Source organism: Gastrolobium bilobum, unplaced genomic scaffold, assembly GCF_033153095.1.
Source record: "Gastrolobium bilobum isolate Gb01-03AN ecotype WA unplaced genomic scaffold, APGP_CSIRO_Gbil_v1 utg34968, whole genome shotgun sequence".
Taxonomy (NCBI): Eukaryota; Viridiplantae; Streptophyta; class Magnoliopsida; order Fabales; family Fabaceae; genus Gastrolobium; species Gastrolobium bilobum.
Window position 1 is genome coordinate 13,615 of NW_026897662.1, and position 26,850 is coordinate 40,464.

General features: G+C 37.4%; 1 protein-coding gene across 1 annotated transcript in view; it reads right to left on the reverse strand.

Moving 5' to 3' along the window:
• Positions 1 to 15,829: 15,829 nt before the first annotated feature.
• LOC133309120 (clustered mitochondria protein-like) overlaps positions 15,830 to 26,850 on the reverse strand; it is a 52,020-nt gene continuing 40,999 nt past the window's right edge. Inside the window, exons 23-29 of the mRNA XM_061509858.1 lie at positions 26,331 to 26,387; positions 26,213 to 26,253; positions 19,565 to 19,684; positions 18,234 to 18,543; positions 18,054 to 18,161; positions 17,497 to 17,568; positions 15,830 to 16,678 (exon numbers count right to left, since the gene is read on the reverse strand). Coding sequence (XP_061365842.1) covers positions 16,214 to 16,678; positions 17,497 to 17,568; positions 18,054 to 18,161; positions 18,234 to 18,543; positions 19,565 to 19,684; positions 26,213 to 26,253; positions 26,331 to 26,387 — 1,173 coding nt within the window. The 3' untranslated portion in view covers positions 15,830 to 16,213. The remainder of the gene's footprint in view (positions 16,679 to 17,496; positions 17,569 to 18,053; positions 18,162 to 18,233; positions 18,544 to 19,564; positions 19,685 to 26,212; positions 26,254 to 26,330; positions 26,388 to 26,850) is intronic.

The following is a 26,850-nucleotide window of genomic DNA, read 5'->3' on the forward strand; positions in this document are numbered from 1 at the left end:
TATGTCTTGGAAGAGTCCTAGGCCAAGCTATTGAGTAAGTTTCATCACTTTTTATTGGTTGGATTGTTGATTTTTATTCTTGAACCCTAAGCTCATTTTGCATGATTTGTGTAGTTAGAGAGCTCAAATGAAAATTATGTATTAGATGAATATGTCTTAGAATGATGTGTTGGAGCCATAAATGAATAAATTTCTCAAACCGGTCCAGAACTGCCACATGTGCAGTGAACAAATGGGCAGTCTGCACTCTCTGCCCTCTCCAGGCCGACGTCCAACCCAGAATTTTACCAAATTTTACCACAAGATAAAGGACATCACAAGCTTCAAAATGGCGTATGGCACGTCCCTATCGGACCTCTGTGGAGGGAGATATACTCTCCCGAAATTCACCTAAATTATGCCAATTTCTAGAAATTTCGCCAGAGTTTCTTTTGTTTTTACAAAAATCCCCAAATTTGCTAATGTGATCTAGGACCTCAAATGTACCTAATAATCATTGGGTGGCACACACAAGGACCAACAATGCCTTGGGGCACTTACAACCCATCCCAATTTATTTTACTTATACAATACGTATCACATTGCTTCCTTTATTAATACTTAACACGTTTCAATCATCAAGGTCCAATTGCATGCATTTGCTAATCATACACATAATCATAATCCTAAAATAGGCCTATTGCCCTTTCATCATATTACATATGCTTCACATTACACAAGATCCAAATACAATCTTTACAATTATCCAAATTACAACATAATTCATAAGTCTCCAAATGTCATAAACTACATGTATCTAGACTTAGGCAAAAATAGCATGAACAAATATGACATAAATCTCATCCTAACACATATACAATGTTCATGCCCTAAGTCTAGCCTAGGCCCAATGGCCATCAAAATGAAAAATACTAATGATACTCCGGCTAATCATCCTACGGGCTTCTTGCTCGCCGCTCCCGTACCACTGCTACCTCCTGAAATAAAGCCCCCAAGACGGGGTGAGATATACGAATATATCTCATTAACCCAGAGGTTCCGGAGAAAACTCCGCCCAATGGCTCACTTCGATGCATATAAATAATATAAAACAACATCTTGAAAAATAGGATATAGCAAGGGATTTAGAGAAACTGGGGAACATAGGGATACAAAATACGACGAGGCCGGAATGGTAGCTACCAATACCACGCAACGTCCTTCCTAATGGCTCGGCATATAAGCCTACGAGTCTAACCAAAGCGTGTTCCTAGAACATCCAACCAAGGCACCCCTCCCATCCATATACACTCAAGACTTCCTAGTGTGCTCCTATCCGGATCACACACCACGACCCTAGGTCAATTGGAACTCCCTCTCGGAGACCTATCCAGTGCAAGTCTGAAACGCCCGAAGGCAAAACTATCTACTGGCCAGAGACTCGGTACATCCTATGTACCAACATACATACCACATGCATGATCATTTTATTCTACATTACTTACATACACTTCCTACCATCACCCTCAACGGGCATGGTGGAACACACAAGGGGATCAAGCCCCAGTACCAAGAGGTTACCTGTTTAGTCCTCTTAACTTAGCTCCCGATAATTTTTCTCCGAGCTCTTTATACAGCAGAAATGCCTACACAGAGGACATTCCCAATTACTTAAAATTCGTACAACACATGCAAGTCATCAATTGCACAAGCATGGTTCTCATCACTTACCTCAATCCCACTTTGTCCAGGACCAAAGGAGATCCAACGAACTCACGGTTCGGGGTTCAAATCAACGTACGGCAACCTATAACAACCATGTACGAACCATCAATACACGACAAATCTATCAAATTACGAAAACGTCAAAAATCCTCCCCTACACCTTGTAGGTTCGGCCAAACATGTGTTATTTTACAATTTATTTTTCTAAATTTTCTTTCTCATTTTATTAGGCATCCTTAGGTTACCAAAAGGCCCTATCAGGTGCCACTTTTCATTTTACGTCTTTTAAACGTCGTTTTGCCTAATATTTCGCTCGAGGTCCAATGAACCACTCAACACCCTCAACTATTTTTCCATTGGTTCTCCAACCTTCCAACCACCACACAACCCATCTAATTACCATTTAATTACACAACACATCACCCAAATAATTTTTCAACATAAATCCCTCCTTTTTCCCTAAATGGCCGAATTGCACCAAGGCAATTCCCAAGAGGTTTTCAATCCAATTTCATTATTCCAGATCTCATACAATCCTATTATATCATCATACAACTACACAACAACTTCCAACACACTTCTAACAACAATCCAAAAACACAAAGTCATGACATTTCTCCAAATTTTCCTAAGTTAAATCACATTTTTCATCAATAATTTTCATTGCATTTATAGCTCTAACACATCATTCTAAGACATTATCATCTAATACACATTTTCCATTTGAGCTCTCTAACAACACAAATCATAAAATCCAAGTCTAGGGTTCATGAATTATGATCTACCAAATTAACCAAAAAAAGGTGTTGAATCTTACCCACAATCAAGTCACAAGACTTCTCCAATTGATCCTCAAACAATAGCTTGAGCAAACAACCACAAAACTCCAACTTTCTCCCAAAATTTGTGGTTGTCCAGGTAAGTTTTCTCACAAATGAGAGAGCTTCAAGGCTAATGGATACCACCAATGAGTTTGGAAGGTTGTTTCCAACAAATTTCAACACAAAATTCGCTTGATTTGGCTAAGTATTGATGAAGTTAGGAGAAGGTGAAGATTTAAAGAAAATGGGGTTCTTTGGGGGGAGGGGGCCGCGGTTTCTCAAGAGGGAGGGGAGGGAGAGATGATGAATAGTGAGGGGGCTTACGTGGCTTAAGTGGATTTAAGTGGGGTGGGTCCCACTCCCACCTCACGCGACTTCGAACTTATTTGAATTTCCCTCCGATTCCACTAAACGTACATAAGTTCACACCCTATTTAGAAACTCTCATTTTTAACATTAACCATTGTCCTTTAATTACGCTTGATCAGATAAATCCGGAGTTTTCTAGTCGTTCGGAGAAAATACTGTTTTAAGTTGTTACGCGCGTCGTAGGCACGCTTCTCCAAACTTACTTATTTCCATCAATTTTCATCAGAAATCATATTTCCTAGTTCTATAAACCATTTATAACTTGTATTCAAAATCTAGAGCTCGGAACTCAATTGACACGTTTTACAGTGCAACTGTACCGCGGTATTTTTACCCAGTAAAAATACTATTCACTGAATTTTCTAAAACTTGTCTAATCACTCAATTTTTCGTTCTGAATCCATTTCCAGGGTTATTTTTATCATTTGAGACCTTCTACTCAATTTTACTTTCCTAGGGTTGTGTGTCTGGCTAATTACCGTTTTACCCTTCCTTTGTATTTTGACCTAATTTCCAGGATTTTCACTAATCCTTCCATTTAATCCATGTTTAATATTTTAATATATAATTTAGAAATGTGAGGTGTTATATGACAAATGGATGGAATTCATTGAAACATTTCCTTACGTGATTAAGTACAAGAAGGGTAAAGGGTAAGGAAAATGTTGTGGCTGATGCATTATCCCAAAGGTATGCTCTACTATCCACTTTAACTGCAAAATTGCTTGGATTTGAGTACATTAAGGATTTGTATGCTGATGATCTTGATTTTGGTAATGTATTCAAAGCATGTGATAAAATTGCATTTGGAAAGTTCTTTAGACATGAGGGGTATTTGTTTAGGGAGAAACGATTGTGTGTGCCTAAAAGTTCATTGCGTGAATTGCTTGTTAAGGAAGCTCATAGGGGAGGTTTGATGGGGCATTTTGGAGTGTCTAAAACCTTAGATGTTCTGCATGAACATTTGTTTTGGCCTCATATGAAACGTGATGTGGAGAGAGTCTGTGAGGGATGCATTACTTGTAAACAAGCTAAATCTAAAGTTAAGCCTCATGGGTTGTATACTCCTTTGCCTATACCTAATGAACCTTGGGTAGATATCCATGGATTTTGTTTTAGGATTTCCTAGGTCAAAATGGGGTAAGGATTCAGTGTTTGTTGTTGTTGATCGATTTTCAAAAATGGCACATTTCATTCCATGTCATAAATCCAATGATGCATCACATATCTCTGACTTGTTTTTCAAAGAAATTGTAAGATTGCATTGTATTCCCAAAAGTATTATTTCTGATCGAGATTCAAAGTTCTTAAGTTATTTTTGGAAAACTTTGTGGGATAAACTAGGAACAAAACTTTTGTTTTCTACTACTTGTCACCCACAAACAGATGGGCAAACAGAGGTGATTAATAGGATTTTATCTGCATTGTTGCGTTCTTTGATTCAAAAGAATTTGAAATAATGGGAAGAATGTTTGCCACATGCTGAATTTGCATATAATAGGACAGTCCATTCAGCATCTAAGTTTTCACCATTTGAAATTGTGTATGGGTTTAATCCATTATCTCCTTTGGATTTAACTCCTTTACCAATAAGTGAACATGTTAACTTAGATGGAAAGAAGAAAGCTGAACTTGTTAAGCAGATTCATGAAAAAGCTCGGCAACACATCGAGAGGAAAACTGAACAATATGCCTACCAAGCTAATAAAGGGCGCAGGAAAGTAGTTCTTGAACCCGGAGATTGGGTTTGGATACATATGAGAAAGGAAAGGTTTCTAGCCCAAAGACGTTCCAAACTGCTTCTAAGGGGTGATGGACCATTTCAAGTGATTGAGAGGATAAATGATAATGCCTACAAGCTTGACCTTCTAGGTGAGTACAATGTTAGTGCAACATTTAATGTTTCTGATTTATCTCTTTTTGATGTAGGTGCAGATTTGAAGACAAATCCTTTTAAAGAAGGGGGAATGATATGAATAAGGAGACAACACCTAGTGATCCATTACAATTGCCAAATGGGCCAATCACAAGATCAAGGGCCAAGAAGTTTAAAGAAGGTCTTAGTGGGTTGATCCAGCAAATGTGGGCTAATCATGAAGACATCAAGCCCAAATTTATTCATAATCATAATTTAGTCAATGTCATCAATGCAAGGGAGGTTGAGTGGAATGAGTAGCAATTTTCAATGTCAATTAATGCTTAGTAGGGCTGAAAGCATTTTCAATGATATTAATGCTTAGTGGGGTTGATTCACATTTCCAATGTCATTAAAGTTTAGTGGGATGATTAGAGTCTCTACCTTTTCCAAGTTGTCAACTTTAAATTAGTGTCTTTTCATTTTCTAAGTCTTTTTCTATTTTTGGAGGGATGTTCCAAGTATAAATAAGGGAGGATATAACTCTTGTAATCAGATTTTGAAGTTATAATATAATTGAGAGGTTTCCTATCTTGGGTTCTTATCTAGAACTCTGAACTTATCAAGAAGCTTGTTCTTGTGGCGTTCAAACCAGACTTATCACTCACCTTCTTCTTTCTTGAGTGTGGCGTCTTTATCCTTCTTATACCTTTGGTTCTTATTTTCCATAGATAACGGGTCAAGGTTCTTTTTTCTTGTTTTCAATTCCTGATTGTATAAACGATCCTAACTAAATTGGTCTTGGGTCTCACTATTCTTGGTGAGGTTCATATCAAGCAAGGCCTATGACTCCTCCACACAATACCTAAGCATTGGAGGATCAAACAACTCTAAGAACAACAAATCTACACACTTGGCCGCGGACAAGAATGGAGAATTTCTCTCAATTTAGTGGGTTTCAAGCCTTAAAACTATCATGGTTGTTTTTAGAATGTCCTTTACTTAAAGTTTAAGGTAGTAGAAGTTGGATTTTGGTGGAGATTTGAGTGTGTTTGGAGAGAGTAAAATTTTGGAGCAAAACTTGCCCAAAGAACCATGTAGGCCGTGTAAGAAACCACACCATTAATTAAGGAAATTAATTAAATAAATGTGAGAATTAGGAAATAATTCCATAATTGACCCTAATAATTATTATGAGGCTTAAAAAATATTGGTAAGTAAGTAATGATACTGAAAGTCGCTTTTCTGACGAAAAGTGCAGATACCGGTTCTGCTACTCTGTATAAATGCGTATCGATGAAGTATCCCGAAAAATTATGAAAAGTGTGTATATGTCACTAGAATAATATATATGACTTGTAAAACGAGTTTCAAGTCAAAATAATGAGAACTGGTGCCAGAACTGATACTGGCTATGGAAAAGTAAATAAAATAAAATAAAATAAAATAAAAATATGTTAAATCTTAGAAAAATTAGTAGGATCAGAATCCTAAGTTTGGGATTAAAATGCTAAGCGTAGCTATTAGCGCTAATACTGTGCGTTGAAATCTTAAGTGGCCTATATAAGGCCTTGGCACAGATTTTTAGGTCATTCTTTGGTGCCTACGTGAAATTTCTGAGAACATTGGATGCTGCCACCCTTCTCCCTTGGTCACCTTTGCATGAGAAAACCTCCAAGTCACCTCCTTTCTTTGATTTCTTCACCTCTAAACAAGTAAACACTTGAGTGTGAGCATTGGTGAAGGTGAAAGGTGTCATCTTCTGAGTTGAGGGTGTTGTGTGTGTGTGGGGAAGGGGTTGTTTCTGAGTTGTGTGGGTTGGGAGTCTTTCCTTTGGTTTGGTAAGCTCCAAGGAGCAACCTTTGTGAAGAAAGAACCATTGTGGTGTGCCATTTTTGTGCACCTTCAAAGTCAGAACCTTTGAAGCTGTTTGGTGAGCTCCAAGAGCACTCATTTCCCTGTTTTAAGCTTTGGGTAAGTGTCACTAACCTTGATCATGAGTTTTATTTGCTTAAAGGTTGAGTCTTGACATGTTAATGAGTTTAACAAGTAACCAACTAGTATATGAACTTAAAAGAGAGTAAAAATGCATGCTTGGACGTTGGAATGGGTTAAAAACCCAACCTTGGAATTAATATCTCGCGAAATGCAAAAACTGCATTCTGTCGCGAAATATCCGGATATTGATATATGGATATGGGGTTCTGGATATCCGGATATGGGACTTGATATATCCGGATATGTCCCCGACAAATATCCGGATATTTTGGGTTTGCGAGGACAGTGATGGTACTGTTCATACAGAATGATATTTTGGGTTTGTGAACCCATGATTGGTCAATGAGGACTTCTGTATTAATTAATCTAAGTCAGAATCAAGTGATTAAGGACTTATGGCTTTGTGAAGAGCCTAAAGACGTGAAACGTAAAGGAAAGGCGTTGTTTTTACATTGTATGCTTGTTGTGTTTGAATATTGATATATTTATCGGTCCAAAACAGATTGTGATTGGGCTGTGTGTGGACTTTGAGCTGGTTGGACTCTTGGCTTGGATAGTTAGCTTGCAAGGCAAGCTTTTGTGTCCTCGGATTAGTCTGTTGTTTGTTCCATCGACCTCCATGGGAGGGTGGTTTATATGCATAGTATGCTTTTATGAAAATGATATATATATGCATTGATATATGCCTGAGACATGTTGATATAGTTGTTGATGTAATGTATGAATGTGATGTTAGTACTTGTACGATCAGGCAGCCACCCTGGTGTGCAAGGCACTATAGCTGTTTATGTAATGTATGAATGTGATGTTAGTACTTGTACGATCAGGCAGTCACCCTGGTGTGCAAGGCATGAGGCAGCCTCCCTCATAAGGGTAGGTAACAGACGTGTATAAGCCCGATCCTGTTCCCTGGCCAGTCGAACCGCACTTGCATACATCACATGATTAATAAGTCGTAGTACTTGGCTCGTTGAGCAAGAGATGATAATGTAATGATATAAATGCCTTGACATGAACATGCATTGAAAATTATTGTTTTAAACTTATATTATACTTGTAAGTGAGCTTGGGGTGGGAGAGTCCTTGAGGACCCTTGTCTTACTGAGATTTCTTTTTAGAGATCTCACCTCACGTTTGGGGCACACATTTCAGGTTCAGGTAATGCTGGGGTTGAGACCTCGGGCGGCAGGAGGCCGGAGATTAGTTGATTGATGCTTGCCTGCTTATGCTGAATATGCTTGGATGCTTGATTATGTCTATTTCTATTATGCTATTAGCTTCATTTCATGATTATGTTGTTACTGTTGGGCTATGTTGCCTTATTTGGTGAGCATGGGGATTGTTCATGCCACATTGATTGACTATGTCTTACTTAGATTTGAGTTGTAGTAATGTATCAGGAATGGTCCGGGCTACGTGTTGTAGTTCCGTGATTTACATACACATAGATATTCTATTTTATGAGGTATTTCAGTTAACTGTCATTTTCAATCTACATACAGGCAATGTTTTGAAAATGAATTAAGTAATTCAACTTGGTAATGATAATGACGTCATAATTGGAAAGAAAAAGATATTTCACAATTTTAATTAAGCGTGGCTTAATACGATGACATGTTAACAAGCCGGATGCATACGGGGTGTTGCAGGCCGCGGCTAAGGACAGAGAAGGAGGAAGGGGAAGAGTGAATAGTGTTCCTTGCCATGTTGTCATCTTATGACTTAAGTGGGGTGGGTCTCACCGCCACCCCACACGATTCAAACTAATTCAAATCTCCCGCTTATTCCACTAAACGTCCATAAATTCCTAAACTATTTAGAAAATACAACTTTTAGCATTAACCATTGCCCTTTAATTGTCCTTGATCAGATGAATCCGGAGTTTTTCGGTCGTTTGGAGAAATCACAATTTTAAGCTATTATGCGCGTTGTGTGCACTCTTCCCCAAACACCCTAATTTTCATCAATTTCACCAGAAATCATATTTCCTAGTCCTATATACCATTTATAACTTATTTCCAAACCTAGAGCTCAAAATTTATTCGGCACGCTTTACGGTGCAACTGTACCGCGCTATTTTTACCCGGTAAAAGTACTATTTATCAAATTTTCAAAAACTTGCCTAACCAGTCGTTCTGAATCCATTTCCATGATTAGTTTTCCTATTTGAAACCTTTTCTAGGATTATGTGTTTGTCAAATGACCGTTTTACCCTTTATATGTATTTTAATTCTAAATTCAGGATTTTACCTAATCCTCCCTTTAATCCATATTTTTATATATAATTATATGTTTTAAAAATACAAGGTGTTATATTCGGTCACCACCACCGTGACCTACATCTAGATCGAAGCCTCTCGTTCAACTTTCCACTAATGATCAAGCTTCAAGGGTGCTTGACAAACCACTACAACCTTCAAAAAAATTAGTTCTTTAAACCCTTACACTTCCACTCACTTTCTTAGGCTATAAGCAACCTTTTCACTAGGGTCTCACTACCCTCAACTCAAATAAACAGAATGAGAGTGTTTAGAAATGAATTTGTACTCTTGAAGTACAGATTATACAAGTTGAAGCTTATGAGTATTGATCAATGACACAATAATGACGCTCAAAGGAGTTTTATGATCAATATGAGTAAGAACAATTAATGAATGAGGTTGATTCAATGAGAATAATCAATAATGATTGCAAAATCAATGGAACAATAATTCTTAGCGTTCTGAATCGTAATAAATGAGTTTATATAGGTGATGGTACGATACTAGCTGTTTATAGCCGTTAGAATGCTTACTGCCCAGTAAGTATTCGAATATTTTTCGTGAAGTATTCGAATACTTCATCAAGTATTCAAATACTTTTCTTAAGGTATTCGAATACTTTGTTCACAGTATGAGTATTCGAATACATTCAATAAAGTATTCGAATACTTTCTTGTCAGAATATAAATAATACAATTTTTGAGTTGTAAAGCATTTCTACTAGCCTCTAATCACTTTTAATGTAATTCCTTGACTTGTAAAAAATGTTTTGAGGTTACGAAATATGTCAAGGGCCTTTTTCATAAATATTAAAGCTTTCAAGTGATTAGTGCCATGCATGCATAGAGTCAAACTTCCTTTGAGCTTATTTATGCATCATTAATCAATTACCTTTACATTTAGATCTAAGCTCTTGATATACAAAAAAAAAAGATCTAAGCTCTCGAGGATATGTTGTAATCTTGATCTTTGATCTTGATCATGTGCGTTGAATGATTTGCTCTTGTTGTTTTGTTGAATTGCTTCCTTGGACTTTTGATTGTTGCAAGTTGTATTATCTTTGACCTTGCTTTTAAGCTTGTTTATTATCATCAAAACTTTTGTATAAATAAACTCTTCATTTAAGTGCATTGGTTTCACACTATGCACCCAATATACATACATATATGCTTGAGCATGTTATAACACATCATAAACATACACCTCCAACCACTACCCCCAATGGGCATGGTGGAGCACAAACGGGGATTAATCCCAGTACCAAAGGATTACCTTGTTGAAGCTCCCTCTCTAGGTAACTCCAATGCAAGGTACCACTGAACTTGATTCAACCAGAAATGCCTTCACACAGGTCATTCTCACTTCAATTAGAACCATACAACACTTGGTTATTTAAGCATCCATGAATTTTTACATAATCACTTACTACGATCCTTTTGGTCAAGGACCAAAGGCAATCCACCAAGCTCGTTGTTCAAAGTTCACGTCCATGGGAGGTAACCTACAATGACCACACAAGGATCATCAATACCATGGTGCAACCAAGTCAAAATACAAAGCACCACACTCCCCCCCCCCCCCACACACACACACACAGGTTCGTCCTTTTGGCCAAAAATACCTAGCCATGTTCTTAATTTTATTTCAAGGTTCCAATAGCTTCCTAAGCTTACCACAACACCAAACCAATTCCTTAATTTCATTCCATTACCATTCAACATCATTTTTCCCAATTATCCTCCTTTAGGCCAATATCAACACTTAGACATATTCAATGGGTTTACTTCCAATCCACATGCATCAAACCAACATACAACCCATTTAAACATCGTTCACCACCACACAACATCAATTACATGATTTTTTAATCATTCTTCCTTATTCTCCCTACATGGTCGAAATGTTCATGCATGTGTACCAAAGGTTTTCCAACTCAAATCCACAATTCCACATATCATACAATCCTATAATTAACTCATTCAACTACTCCATAACTCAATTACACAACAACATCCATACACAAAGTCTTGCATTTCCATAATAAAATTGCCTAAGTTACCAAACTTTTCACCAATAATTTTTATGAGTTCAATCATCGTAAAACATCACTCTAAGACATTTTTATCTAATACACATTTTTAATTTGAGGTCCTCAACCATATCAATCCATACAAGGATGCTTTAGGGTTCATAATTCAAATCCAACAATTCAACCAATGAAATGTGTTGAAACTTACCCACAATCAAGACCTAGGCTCCTCCACACAATACCCAAGCAATGGAGGATCAAACAACTCCAAGAACACCAAGGTTCTTCACCAAAACCACGGACATGGGTCAATGATTTATCCCAAACTAGTGAGTTTCATGCCTTGAGACTACCATGGTTGTGTTTAGAATGTCATTTACTTAAAGTTTGATGTAGTGGAACATTGATTTTGGTGGAGTTTTGATGGAGGAAAAATCAAAGCAAAATCTTGCACACAGAAGAAGGGAGGCCGCGGGTTGTAGGAGGAGAGAAGGAGAAGGTGAATAGTGATTGTGCACATGTGGCTTTGTCCACTTAAGAGGGGTGGGTCCCCCGCCACCTCACGTAATTCAAATTAATTTAAATCTCCCGCTTAATCCACTAAACGTCCATTAATTTCTAGACTATTTAGAAACTTCCAATTTTAACATTCACTGATGTCCTTGGTCAAATGAATCCGTAATTTTCCGGTCGTTCGGAGAAATCACAGTTTTAAGTTGTTATGTGCATTGTGCGCACGCTTCCCCAAAAACACTAATTTCATTCAATTTTCACCAGAAATCAAAATTTCTGGTCCTATATACCCTTTATAATTTATTTCCAAATCTAGAGCTCATAATTCATTCGGCACGCTTTTCGGTGCAATGTACCGCTGTATTTTTACCCGGTAAACACTATTCATTTTTCCAAAAACTTGCCTAACCACTCAATTTTTCGTTTTGAATCTATTTCCAGGGTTATTTTTCCCTTTTGAGACCTTCTACTTAAATTTCATTTCCTAGGGTTACATGTTTGGCAATTTATCGTTTTACCCTTTTTCGTATTTTGACTCGAAATTCAGGATTTTCACTAATCTTATCCTTTAATCTATATTTTGAAAGATAATTATGTGTTTTAGAATTACGAGGTGTTATAACTTGCACATATATACAAACATAGCTAGTTAGTGAACACACATTATCAAACTAAAGCTTGATGACTTACACTAATCTTGAATCCTTCAAGATTCAAGGTGAAACTCCATTGGATGATCCAGTGCTTGATTTATCACCAATGACTCACTTGACCAATGAATCAAAGGAACACAATCACCATCAATATCCCAACACACTTTACTTGTAGTACAAGAAACTTATACTTGTTCATAGGCAAAATTCCAAAGTGTGCCAAATGATTATTTAATTATTATTATTTTACCATTTATTTCATCTCCTAAATACTTCTTCCAACATGACCAATGTCCAATAACATACTCAAAATCCCACAACATACAACATGTTCTGAAAACCTAAGTCACTTGGATTTCCATGAAACACTAAGGAAGTTAAGGATTTCTTACCACAAACTCCATTAGAATGCTTCAAGATTACTTTCCAAGCTTTCATGAAACAAAACATCTCTCCTAGCTTCTTCAACACCGAAATGGCGCCACTTTCCCAAAGGGTTTTCTCCTTACACAAGGCCTTTCAATGATTTTTGATTTATAGGTTTGCTCACAAGACAATATGAAGCAACTTTCATGAATCATGACCAACTCTTTGTGTTTTGGTGACTTATGCTCAAAATAGATTTCAAGCTTAAACACAAATGGGGTCACGATTTTGGGAAGAAAGCCACACGAAGATGAGAGTCTTAGGGAAAATTAGGTGACCTAAGTGTATCACCTTTGACTTTTTGGTCAAAATATCTAATTTGGCTAATTACACATTTAGTCCCTCATCATAAATCCTCTTATAATTCATGATCCAAAACCACCTCACATGATTTTAACATTCACCAAAGTGATTTAATAGTTTCCACACTACATTATTTTCAAGTTTAGGGTAGCTTTTGTATAATTGTATTTTTACCTCAAGACTTTCACTAATTGCATTTTTGCCCAAAAGTAACTCTACTTCATATAATTAGATCTCTCATCTAATTAATCTATCTTTATCATAATTAAACTCTTAACCAGCTTGTAAATTCACAAGTCATAAGCTAGGGTTATTATACTGGTGCTGCAAGGGAACAATATCGTTTGTTGGGATAAAATGTAGCTAAGATCATAACTGAATTGAAGATTTTGCCAAGATCAGAAACCAATGCAATATTTGGTGAAGAAAGGGAGAAGAAGAAGAAAAGGAGGAAGAAAGTGGCGTTACAGTGGGAAAGAAAGAATAAGAAGAAAATGTGTAGAAAGAAGGGTTAACAATAGGAAAGAGAAAGATGGGAAGGGATTATTCTAATACACCAACCCCCTTATCAAGCATAATCTCACCCTCTAGCCTGATTAAATTATACATCATTTTAATGTATTAAGAGATTTTGATGCATAAATTTATACTATGCGATTGTCACACCAAACAACTAAAAATGTCATAACGTATAATATGAGCTTATACTGACAGGCCTTGTACATCACACAAAACATGCCCTCATTTACAATTGCATGAGATTCATCATTCTTGCTTTTTTTATTTAGTCACATTTCTTTCATTAGCCATCTTTGTTTCACTTCTTTCCTAAGTCATGATTTAACCCAAGTAAGATTTTCTACCACCCTTTCAAGGGTTATATCATTGTGTGCACTCATAGCCTTTAAAATGGCTAGAGTTTTTTTTTTTTTTTTTTAGAGAATTGGCATTTTCTCGAGGCAATGCTTTTGAATAAGCAAGTCTAATATAATGATATTTTTGGCAGTGGATAAAAATCAACGTGTTTGCCTTATCTTTTTCATTCAAAGTAGGCCTTGCCCTTAAAAGTGCATCTCCATGTCCACGTATCAAGACAGATAATTGTTACTACTCACTTCTAGGATGTGGAACTTGGGGTTTTTGATGTGGAACTTTATCAACAAGAGGATACAGGCTGTCAAATACCTAATAATTTTTTTAAAACACTCACTACTTCAAGAGCGAGATTATATATATTGTCAAATACCCAATATCATTTCATCACTGCTACTTTAGGGGCATGTTATCGAATGACCAATAGCACTTTAAGTGCATAAATAAAAAATGAAAAAGGAGAATCGGTAGAAGGAGAATAATTAAAAATTGATGAAACATTCCACAAATTAATACCTACCAAATACCTCGTAAACAAAAAATTACTTGTGACAAAAATGGTAACAACATTCATGACAAAGGGTTATTTCCATTTTTCTGAAAAGGTTTTTCAAAGAGTGTTGGTAGTTTATTTTATTTTTTTGGTAAAAGGCCATGAATTTCAGCGCTGTCGCTGCAGACTTTCATAGAGTTATTTGTGCCGGTAACATGTGAAATTCTAATTTACAAACATTTTTTCAATACAAGTATGATGTATATATAAAGATATAACCATGGGGAGCTTATGCTCCATTAGTGTAATGGTTAGAAAAACATAAATGAAGGATAATTATATCATTAATGCCAATGATCACATAATTCAAAATTCAGTCATCCATAAATTTGTACTTTAACAACAAATGTAAATTAATAAGGACATTTTATATATAAAGATATGTGATGATATGACATGGAATACTTGAGATGAAATTAAGATACAATTGAATTTTCAAAACATTATTTGACTTTTGACTTTTACTTTTTTCAAAAGCAAAGAACCCTGTCTTCTAAAATCAACAATACTTTAACTTTTTTTCAAAAAAAAAAATTGCTATCTAAATACACAAATTGACTTTTATTTTTTAAAAAAGTAAAAAATAATTCATTCAAACACTCAGAATCTCTAAAAACAAGTAGACCAGAAAACATTTGCACTAATCAAAACATTGGTATTTTTTTCCCTATAAAACTCGTACAAAGAAAGTCACACGTGAAATATTCAAGTAATTCAATGGTCATAAAGGCAAAAAGCATGCCACTTTAGGCAGTTATCTTATTATCATAGTTGTCAGTAGCAGTTAGCTGCCGGTAGCGGCCGACCCCGGAAATAGTATAGCGGTGTAGCAGGTAGCGGTATTGCCGCTACGGTGAAGTATTAATTCCACATATATTATACTAACAGTCAAGAAACGAGACAATACTGCTTTTAGTATTAATGCTCAAACATAAGAAGTCACACAAAATCAAACACATAATTCCACAATCAATGTCAAATACAAGGAACATAAGGGAAGGATCCAAAACTAAACACAAATGAACAATAAAATTGTCAAATAGTCAAGTACAAGAAGTGAACTAATGAAGAAAATCATCATCATCTCCGGATTCTCCATCAAATTCCAATATGGGAGTGGTGTAGCGGTGTAGCGAGTAGCAGTATTGCCGCTACGCTACGCCGCTAGCTTCTGCTACGGCCAATGTCGCGTAGCGTCGCGGTTTGTAGCGGCCGACCGCTGCTACCCGCTATGGTAGCAATTTAGCGGTGCTATGGACCGCTACTGACAACCTACTTATTATTCCTTTCCTTTGAAGCAATAACCTCATAGCCTAAGAAAAATAACAGGTGGAACTAAAAGACTTGAGCACCAAACCCTTCTAAAAATCTTTTCAGCATTAAGTAATTCGCAGAAAGAATTGCCACATTTTATTAATGTCCTAAAAAAGCTGAAAATTCTACAAATAGTATCATGCATTGAATTTGCCTCAAATCAACAGGGCAAGGGGATTAAATTTGTTGTTATAGATACAAGGATTCATATCATGATGAAAGTTATTATTATCATATCCCGAAATATATAGCTTGCTGGAAGATTATCAGTTATTAGCCAGAAGAAAAAAATAATAATTAGATTTATTTCACAATCACTTGCATTCTCTCTCGATGTCTAATATAGCTACCAAACCTACTGGGAAAGGGCAGAAAAAAAACAAAACAAAACAAAACAAAACAAAAGATCACTTCTAACCGTTACTCAACACTCTTCAAAAGCTGAGCAGAGTACCCGTTTAATCCAACCATTTCAGAAAGAATTTATGATCTCAAATTAACCTACCATTGCCAATTACGCAGAGCTTAGACGTTCAAAATTTCAAGCCCCAGCCTTTGGTTTTGATTTTGGTTTCTTAGCATCCAATGATGACAACCCCTTGCCCAATCCAACTGGAGCATGTTCTTGCACAGCCATTGATGGGCCCGTTTTAGCATCAGTTGGATCACTTGAAGGAACGCCACTTGCTTCCTTCTTTTCTACATCTGCATCCCCATTCTCCACAGCACCTGTAGTCATACCTGAATTTATAATATTCAGAAGTTGGGTAAGGGGTGGCAAGGCTTGTACCGGTACACCATGCGGACGTACCAACAGGCCCCTTGCTGCAGCCTTCTTCCTGACTTCAGCAGCTGCGCGTGCGGCCCTTTCATCAACTCCCCTTCCTCTGGGAAGAGCCTCACCAATTATTGCAGCATTAAGGGATTTGTTTGCAGATGCACCAGAACTTCCAGACCCCCCAGCAACTGCAGCAGCTTGGAATGCATGTATCAAATCAGGATGTGCCTGCCATTATATAAAATCCTTATTTTTTAAGTAGAAATTACATCATCAGAGAAATAACCAAAAAGTTTAGAATAAGATATCCTTCAGGAAACCAATCTGAGATCAAAATGCAATCATCGCAAACATGTTGGGAAGCTTCTGTGGTCCTTTTATGTTAAGATATATAGTCCCACATTGGTTGTATGAGCAACTAATGTGGAGTTTATAAGGCCTTGGGCACTCCCACCCTTCGAGCTAGCTTTTGGGATGGTGTATCCCAAGGTTCTTTACATGATATCAGAGCCTCGTGTCCCGGGTTCGATCCTCGCCACCCCTCACTTTCTTTCAAGTGGAATTTCTTTGTTCGCACAGGTAAGTGGGCCTGTGCATTGTCCACCTTTCAAGCCCAGTGGGCTCTCGTGTGAGGGGGCGTGTTGAGATATATAGTCCCACATTGGTTGTATGAGCAACGAATGTGGAGTTTATAAGGCCTTGGGCACTCCCACCCTTTGAGCTAGCTTTTGGGGTGGTGTATCCCAAGGTTCTTTACATTTTATCTTGAAGGAAGTAAAAATTCTAAAGTATAAACCTTAAACGACTCTGGAGTGTTAGAATAAAGTGGACAGATACCCAGTTATACTATATGACAAACCAAAAAATGAAAAACCATGAAATAATAGAGAAGCTTGGACTGAAAATTTAACAAAACCAATTGTGTTTCTCCACTTTTTAGAGCTACTCTCATTATTCTCTCAGTATACAAGCATGGAATGTACTCAGCATTAGCTACAGATACCATTTGACGATGTTGCATGCAAAAACAAAGGAATATAAGATACCTTCAAGATATCAAAGGCCTTCTGAGCCGAAGCTGCATTAAGAGCTTGACCCTTTTGTTTTTGAGCATTCATCTGCCAAAACAAGTTGTGAAATGTGAATCTTACTTAACTAGAATGAAGGAAATTTTTAGTCATTGAAAATTCACACAAATTAAAAAAGAGAAAACAGATATGGGAATGCCATTGAATATGCATAATGACCTTTGTGAAAACAAAAAGCCTCAACCCACCTAACCTAGAGGTCACTCCTCTCTGGATTAATTATGCCTCCTGCCATCTACCACTGTTCAACTTTTATATTGCCATTCTCTACAGTCTCTCTCTCCCTCTCTCACACACACACACATACAAGCACAAATTCCAAAACACTCCAGGTTCATCTCTTCCTCTTTCCTACCTCCAGTGTTTGTGACCTGATTTTCTGAGATTATTGCCTTACTGCCATAGTTTCTTAATTTCTCCCGGTGAATTTCTTGAAAAACACATTTATAGGTAAGTATTTCCAGTAAGTGAAGCCATACGGGAATACCCACGTGTCAAGGGAACTGTACAGATACCTGTAGCTCACGCATTTTAAATGTGTTCATCCAGTTCTCTGAGTCTCTTGTCCTTGAATCATCTTCACCAAGTTGCTTGACAAGTATATCGTATGTTTTCTTTTCATGCTGTCAAACCAAACGCCAAAATCAGTCAACCACCTGCTATTACTATTAGAAACAAACTTTACCTATACATACCTGGTGAGAGAGCTTGAAAGCACCCATACAGTTAAATGCAATAGCAAGAGCATGATAACAAACAGCAGTTTGAATATGTTCCTGGCCAAGAAGCCTTTCATTCTTCTTTAAAGCTTCTTGCAGATAACGAAGAGCTGTATTCATCTTTCCTACATCCTGATACATCATTGCAACATTGATAAAAGTGGCTGCAACATCAGGATGATCCGGCCCTGATGACAAACTTAATAAGAGCAAAGCACGGGACATATGGCGAAGGGCAAGTTCTGTCTGGTTAAGTCCATGGTAGAACAGAGCCATGTTTCCATAACTGCAACAACAACATACAAATCACAAAATGTTCTAGACCATACTACTTTATGACATGTACCTAATGCTGTGAAATGGACCAATCCTCGAAAGGATTACTGGAGACGTTCAATGTTTTAAAGTCACCAGGATTTTGTACAGTCTATAAATATAACTATATAAGGAAATTTTTTTATTTTTTTTTAAAATATACATATGCTTATTATATAAGTAAAATCATACACAAAAGCTGAAATATGTCTATAATATGATCAAATTGCTTCCCATACAATAAGCCAACACCGTATAGAAGTAAAAAGCACTACATCCATAAAATAATAAAACCACCAAGCCAAGAATAACTGTTAGAGAATAGTATAAACAATTAAAAAGGCCCTCACCTAACAGGTTAAGCTTTTGGGTTGAATTAGTTCTTTACATATTATCAGAGCCTCAGTGTCACGGGGTTCGATTCTCACCGCCTCCCATTTAATTCATAATTAAGTCTTGTGAAGTTTCTTAGCACAAGTAGGTGAGCCTGTATATTGTTCACCCTTCAAGCCCAGTAAACTCTCATGTAAAGGGGCGTATTAGAGAATAGTATAAACCATTAAAAAGACCCTCACCTAACAACTTAAGCTTTTGGGTTGAATTGGTTCTTTCTAATAACAATGATCAATCAGGAAAAGGAAAAACAAAAAAGCCAAGTCAAAATAAAAAGGGTTCAAAACATAAAAAATAAGTTGAACCAGTTCAACAGTGATCGATTCAAATTGTTCAAAACCAGTTTTGACACTGGCTTTTGAACTTTCAGAAGTCTGACCAGTCCAGCTCCTGGTCTATTCCAGTTTTCGAAAATACATCTCAATTTTTCAATAACTTGGTGCCGTTTTTTTTCTTTTTTGGCCATGATAACATTCAAATTTGTCTTGGCATAAGTACATTAAACGCAACTATATACAATTAGGCAAATAAAAATGTAGAATCCATAACCCAAAAATATTATGGAGATGAACCCAGTAGATGAATGGAATAGGGAATGCCTGTGAGCAGTGTCAGGATGATCTAAACCAAGACAACGTTCATTTATAATTAGCTCCTTGTGTTGCTGCATAATAGCCCCAGCCATATCTCCAGCATGATACAAAACCATGGCAAGATACCTGAAATTCAATAATTTCAATTGAGATTGAATATGCAACACACAAATAAAATAAAAATTTGATAAGCTTGACTTTATAACAAAGGATGAAAAAGTTGGCTACAAATCTATAATTTTGTAAGGCATAGTGATAAGAGCTGTATCAGCTATAAGAGATTAAGAGTTTTAACACAACAAACACCAAAAAGTGGCCCAGAAGAACTGGATTTTCCATATTATATCCGTAATGGAAAAGGAGAATTACAGAGATACTTCACAACACTAGAAAAGAAGATTTGTATATTATTGAACTGTATAATATTTGTACAAGAGTTCTCTATTTAAAGAGACTAAAAACGTAATGGGCTAAGCCCAAATACACTTATAGAGTATTCTAACTATTACAAAATAATAATAAAATAATTCTATTATTTACAATACTCCCCCTCAAGCTGAGAAATAGATATTTATCATTTCCAGCTTGGTAGTAAATTCTTGAAATCTATCATTAGGAAGACCCTTGGTTAAGACATCAGCCAATTGACGACCAGAAAGAATATATGGAGTAGTGATCAGTCCACTGTCTAATTTCTCTTTAATGAAGTGGCAATCAATCTCAATATGTTTGGTTCGATTGTGTTGAACTGGATTGTGAGCTATACAAATAGCTGACTTGTTATCACAAAGTAACTTCATAGATCCTTTATATCTCACCTTGAGATCATCTAGAATGATTTTCAGCCATAATAACTCACAAATACCTTGAGCGATAGCTCAAAATTCTGCTTCTGCATTTGATCTAGCAACCACATTTTGCTTTTTAATTCTCCATGTTATAAGATTTCCATAGAGAAACATACAATAGCCTGAAGTAGACCGTCGGTCAGTCACGGATCGAGCATAATCGGCGTCTGTATAAACTTCTAAGGATTCCTCCTCTCTGGAACAATAGTCTTCTACCTGGTGTGCCTTTCAGATATTGGAAATCCTGTCCACAACTCGCAAGTGTTTCTCTCTCGGATCATGCATAAATTGACTAACAACACTAACTGCATAAGCTAGATCAGGTCTAGTATGAGCTAGATATATCAATCTGCCCACTATTCATTGATATTGTCCTTTGTCAACTGGAGAGCTCTCATTTTCACTTCCTAGTCTGTGATTCTGCTCAATCGGAGTACTGGAAGATTTACACCCAAGTTTTCCCGCTTCTTTAAGGAGGTCAATAACATACTTCCTTTGACAAATAAATATTCCTTGCTTTGAATGAGCAACTTCTATCCCAAGAAAATATCTCAGTTTTCCAAGATCTTTAACTTCAAATTCAGCAGTCTCACCTATATCATCCCCTGTTATAATAATGTCATCAACATAAACTAGAAGGATAGTGGTCTTACCTTCCTGAGAATGTTTAAAGAAAAGTGTATGATCCCCTTGGCTTTACTTGTATCCCAATGAAAGCATGACTTTGGTAAATCTTCCAAACCAAGCACGCGGGAATTGTTTCAAACCATACAACGCCATCTTTAACCTGAAACTTTATTATCTCCATTTGTCGAGTTAAATCCTGGTGAAATCTCCATGTAAACCTCCTCTTCTAATTCACCATTGAGGAAGACATTTTTCACATCAAATTGGTTCAAATCCCAGCTAAAATGAGCAGCAAGAGACAATAGAACTCTTACAGTGTTCATTTTGGCCATTGGAGCAAATGTTTCTTCTTAATCAATGCCATAGATCTGTGTGTATCCCTTGGCTACCAATTGAGCTTTATACCTCTCAAGAGTCCCATTAGAATTATACTTCGGACTTCGAGTATACACCCATCTGCACCCTATTGTCCTTTTTCCATTTGGCCTGCCAACAACTTCCCATATATTATTCTTCTCCAATGTATTCATCTCCTCATGCATGGCTTGAACCCAATTTGATTTAATGCTTCATGTACTGATTTCGGGATTGAAATGGAGTCAAGTGTTGTAATAAAACTTCTATGCTGCATAGAAAGATTCTTAGAGGAGACAAAATGAGAAATAGGGTGTTGGGTACAAGGCATTTTTCCCTTTTCTTACAGCAATAGGTAAGTCATCAGAATTAATATCAGGCTCAGGAATAAAAGAAGTAGTGTGTTAAGTACTTACCAGCAGTTCAGGCGATTGCAGTTGCTGGTGGGGCAGTGTGGGTTGTTTCTTCCTTTGATCCAATAGTTCGGGTGTCCTAGCTTTGCGTACTTTCTGTCTATCAATAGGAGGCATATCACATGAGGAATCAGATGAATTTTCAACCTCAGCAATTAAGTCTTCCTTCTCATTGTCATGTAGTGTAACTACTGAAGTAGAAGATGTAGGTAACAGAAAAGGAGACTCAGACTCGAAGAAAATGGATGAAGCTTCTACACTATTCTCCCCATGAAGCTGAGGGTGTAGAAAGTAAAACTCAGATTCATGGAAGCTAACATCTATAGAGACAAAGAATTAACGACTTGGAGGGTGGTAACATTTGTATCCTTTCTTGTTGGGAGCATAACCAAGGAAGACACACTTAAGGGCTCTAGGCTCTAATTTACTCCAATGTTGTTTATGGATATGGACAAAGGCAACACGTCCAAAGATACGAGACTGGAGACTTTGCATAATTGGAACAGAAGGGAAAAAAAGGTCATGAGATCAACAGGACTTACGTGGCCAAGGACTCTGGAAGGCAAGCAGTTGATAAAATAGGCTGCAGTTAATAAGGCTTCTCCCTAGTAAGAGTTAGATACAGATGTCTGAAACAATAATGCTCTTGTGACTTCAAGCAAATGTCGATTTTTTCTTTCAGCAACCCCATTCTGTTGAGGGGTATCCACACATGTGAGCTCATGAATCATATCCTTATCTGAAACGAATTATGACAGACGCTAGTTGACATACTCTGCACCATTGTCAGATCTTAATCTCTTAATACTTTTACCAAACTATGTCTCGATCATTTGATAAAATCGAATAAACAATTATGGTACTTCTAATTTGTCTTTCATCAAGAATACCCATGTCACCCGAGTGCAATTATCAATAAAAGAAACAAACCACCTCGCACCTGAAATATTATGTACTTTAGAAGGGCCCCAAACATCTGAATGGAAAAGAGTAAAAGGCTCAATGCTCTTTATTGAACTTGAAGGAAAGGGCATGCGGTATTGTTTCGCAAGCTCACAAACATCACAATGGAAGGAGTGAATTGCCTGGTCCTTAAACAAAGAAGGAAACATTGACTTCAATAAGCCAAATGACGGGTGCCCCAGGCGTTTGTGATGAAGCCAAATTTGTGAGAATGAAGTAGACGGGTGATGACTCATCAATAATTGATTCCCGGTATCCCTTGTAGCATGCTCTGGAATGAGATAGTACAACCCACCTTGCTCCTTAGCAACTCCAACTGTCTTCCTCGTGGTGATATCCTGAATAACACAATGGGTAGGAAAAAAAGTGACAGCACAATTCATGTCAATTGTAAGCTTATAAGTGGAGATAAGATTGGTAGAGAGCTGAGGAACATAAAGAACATTCTTTAAAAATAAGGAAGGTTGAATTTGAATGTTACCAGAACCCACAACTGATTTGTGGGATCCATCAACTACAGCTATAGTACGGATACCACTAGTAGGGTGATATGAAAGAAAAGAATCAGCTAGACAGGTCATATGATCAGTTGCACCAGAATCCATAATCCATAAATTTTTTAAATCAGTGCAAGATGTAAGAAGAGAGTAGGGTGTGTGATCTTACCAAACAAAGTTGAATAAAATAAATTTCTCTTTTTTTTCGATGAACAGTACCAGTGAACAATGCGCGATGAACAATGTCGCATGAACAGTGCGCGATGAACAATGTTTTTTTTTCCTTGAGTTGTTCCGGTCATCTGATGAAAAAGAAACCTCTGTAGAATGATAGATCTGAGAAAACAGAGTGAAACAGGGGTCTTCACGGTCCAAAAGGTCCCCGGAATTTTTTTTTTTCCCGATTGCGGCTTTGTGGCGGCGAGAGGCAAAAGGGTTTGGTTTTTAGAGGTAGTGATTTGCGGAAGCAAAGCCCTCAGAATCGAGAGCTCTGATACCAACTAGAAAAGAAGATTTCTATACTATTGAACTGTATAATATTTGTACAAGAGTTCTTTGTTTAAAGGACTAAAAAACCTATTGGGCTAAGCTCAAATACACTTATAGAGTATTATAACTATTACAAAATAATAACAAAAATTCTATTATTTACAATAAGAACAATGAAGAAATAAAGAAAGAGTACAGTGACACACTAAACACTCAGATCAGAATTCAAAGGCTGGTTCAGAGCAAATTTGAGAGTGCTCTGAGTCTCTCCCAAGTCCCTAGTCTATTCCCAGCCTGCTCCTCACACCCATTCGCCCCTCCTTTATAACTAACTGAGCTGACCCAACCACTTCAGCATTTGCAATTGCTCCCTCTAACTGAATTCCCAACAACAACAACATTGCTACTCTCTAGAATATTCTCTCCACTAGCCACGTCATCCTTGAGGGGTAATCCTCTATAACGCTTTCTATACTGTCTTGGGAAGGGTCTTATCAATACTCCCCCCCTAAATACTCACCTTGTCCTCAAGGTGAGGTTTAGCCCCTAATCACCTTCCACCGGGATCCCATTGCCTGAACTGTAAACAATAACATATGACAAACACGTAGTGATTTCCTCCGAGGTCCCATTGCTTATCTACATTAACTTCATCATAAATTTGCAGCACAAGAAGCTTTAAACTCGCTACCTGATTGGCTTTGTTTCCTTTGAAAGCTGAGTCGAAGATGCTTATATGGCCTGTGACGTCAATGAACAGACGAAAAAGAACACTTTCTAGAATTTTCTCAACCTCCTTCCCATATTTCTTTAACCATTCGTAGTCTTTCTTTTGCCAATCCTGCAACGGTTCGAACCCAGCCACTAAAACAAGGGGTACTTGGGTAATCCAAACCAGAAATATCCCTCACTTTGCGTCCACTCAAGTCCCAATCTGATTCAACTGTCAAAAACGTCTTCCAACACGAATTAGTTTCTTCTATCAGTAACCCCATATATTCAGCTACGAGAGGTTGAGTTGTGGGATCACCACTGCCATAAGTCTTCGTTGCTTCCTCTTCTTCGTCAATCTCCACTTCGGGTTTAGCATTCTCACCATCAGCGTAGACCACCTCATCGTCGTCTTCGTCCACGCACCAAAGCTGAAGTTGCACAACCTTGTGGCGATGCTTAGGGCCCCATTTTTCATCACACTTGAAGCACACTCCTCTGCGGATGCGATCTTGGAGCTCGGATTGTGTGTGTCTTCTCCCCTCACCCTTCGTCCCATTACCTCCAGTGCCTTTTAGGGTTCACGCGTCTCCAAATGCCTCAGTGGTAATTCCTGAACGCGTGTCGTTTAACAGAGTTGTACCAAAGACCAGCATTTCATCCCCTTGCGTGTTGGGTGTGTTGGATAAATGAGGCACGTGTCTGGCGTGTGACACACTTGAAGCCCCTTTGAAGGACTGATTAGCGCGGGCCAACGCAAACTCGTCAATGGCCCAAGTCTGTTTTTGATTCTCCAGCAAAGTCGTCTTCCACATCGTCGTCTCCTTCATCATCTCCGATGAGATAGGTGGGTTTTTCTGCAACAATTGGAATCGCTCCATCACTTCCTCATTCCTCCAACCAGAATCCAAGGACTCTTGCCACCCCCTCCATGAACGTGCATATCGTCGACTCCTCTCGCGACGATCCTGAAGAAGTTGCTCGATCTCCGTCAATCTCTGTTCTGTTCTACGGAATCATTCATCATTGATAATTTCATTTCTCCGGCATCGCCCCTCCAAAGCTTTAAATCGAGCGAGATTCCATGGCGCGCAACAAACCTTTCAAAGCACCCCAAATCAAAGTGCTCTGATACCAGTTGATAAGAATTGGGTCAGCTATCAGAGTTTTAACGCAACAAATACCAAAAAGTGGCTCAGAAGAACTGGATTTTCGATATTATATCAGTAATGGAAAAGGAAAATTACAGAGATACTTCAGAACAATGAAGAAATAAAGAAAGAGTATAGTGACACACGAAACACTCAAAGATCCAAATTCAAAGGTTGGTTCAGAGCAAATTCGAGGGTGCTCTGAGTCTCTCCCAAGTCCCAACTCTATTCCCAGCTTGCTCCTCACACCCATTCGCCCCTCCTTTATAACTAACTTAGCTGACCCATCCACCTCAGCATTTGCAATTGCTTTCCTCTAACTGAATTCCCAACAACAACAGCATTGCTACTCTCTAGAATATTCTCTCCACCAGCCATGTCATCCTGGAGGGGTAATCCTCTATAATGCTTTCTATATACTATGTCTTGAGAAGGGTCTTATCACATAGCAACTGAAAATTACATCGGAGTTAATTCATTTCCACCATCCAGGTCTAAAACAGCACAGCATGCAGAATTGCAGATCATGATAAAACTATGATTTAAGTAGAAAAACGTTTAAAATCATGCCAACATTATATATAAATAAATATTGACATACCGACAGCAATTAGCAACCTCCCGATGCATGGGACCAGTAACCTGCAGCCCATTTAACAACAATTATTTATGCAAAAGAAAATCATCCAAGATAGATAAAAAAATACTGAATTCCATGCCTGTTGTAGAATTGAGAATGCCTCTGAAAATAAAGTGTAGGCTTCACTGAGCCTGCCCTGCATTAAAAAAAAAAAAAATTTACACATTAACACATTCTGTATGAAAAAAATAAAAAATAAAATAAAAACAATACCATACACCAAACCTACTTAATTTACAAATTTATATTACAGTATTGAACACATAAGAGAATGCCATCTTAGGAAGTATCATTACTTCAATTCAACAGGGTGCAATCTGAAGAAGATAGCTACACTAGCATCAAAATATTTGGATTTTGGTTAACCTTAACACAACTTCACCCTAAAAATAAAATCACATCTGAAAGCTGAACATCCGAAAAAGAATGCTACAGATAACATAACTACGTAGTTTACAAACAGTATACAAGTGTATTCATTCTCTATTGTTTTTTATTACAATAGGAGCACTGAGGTTTGTACATATGACTCCTGCAAACTACCCCCAAACTCCTCACCACTAGCCCACTTGTTTTGGATAAAAATGTACTCATTATTT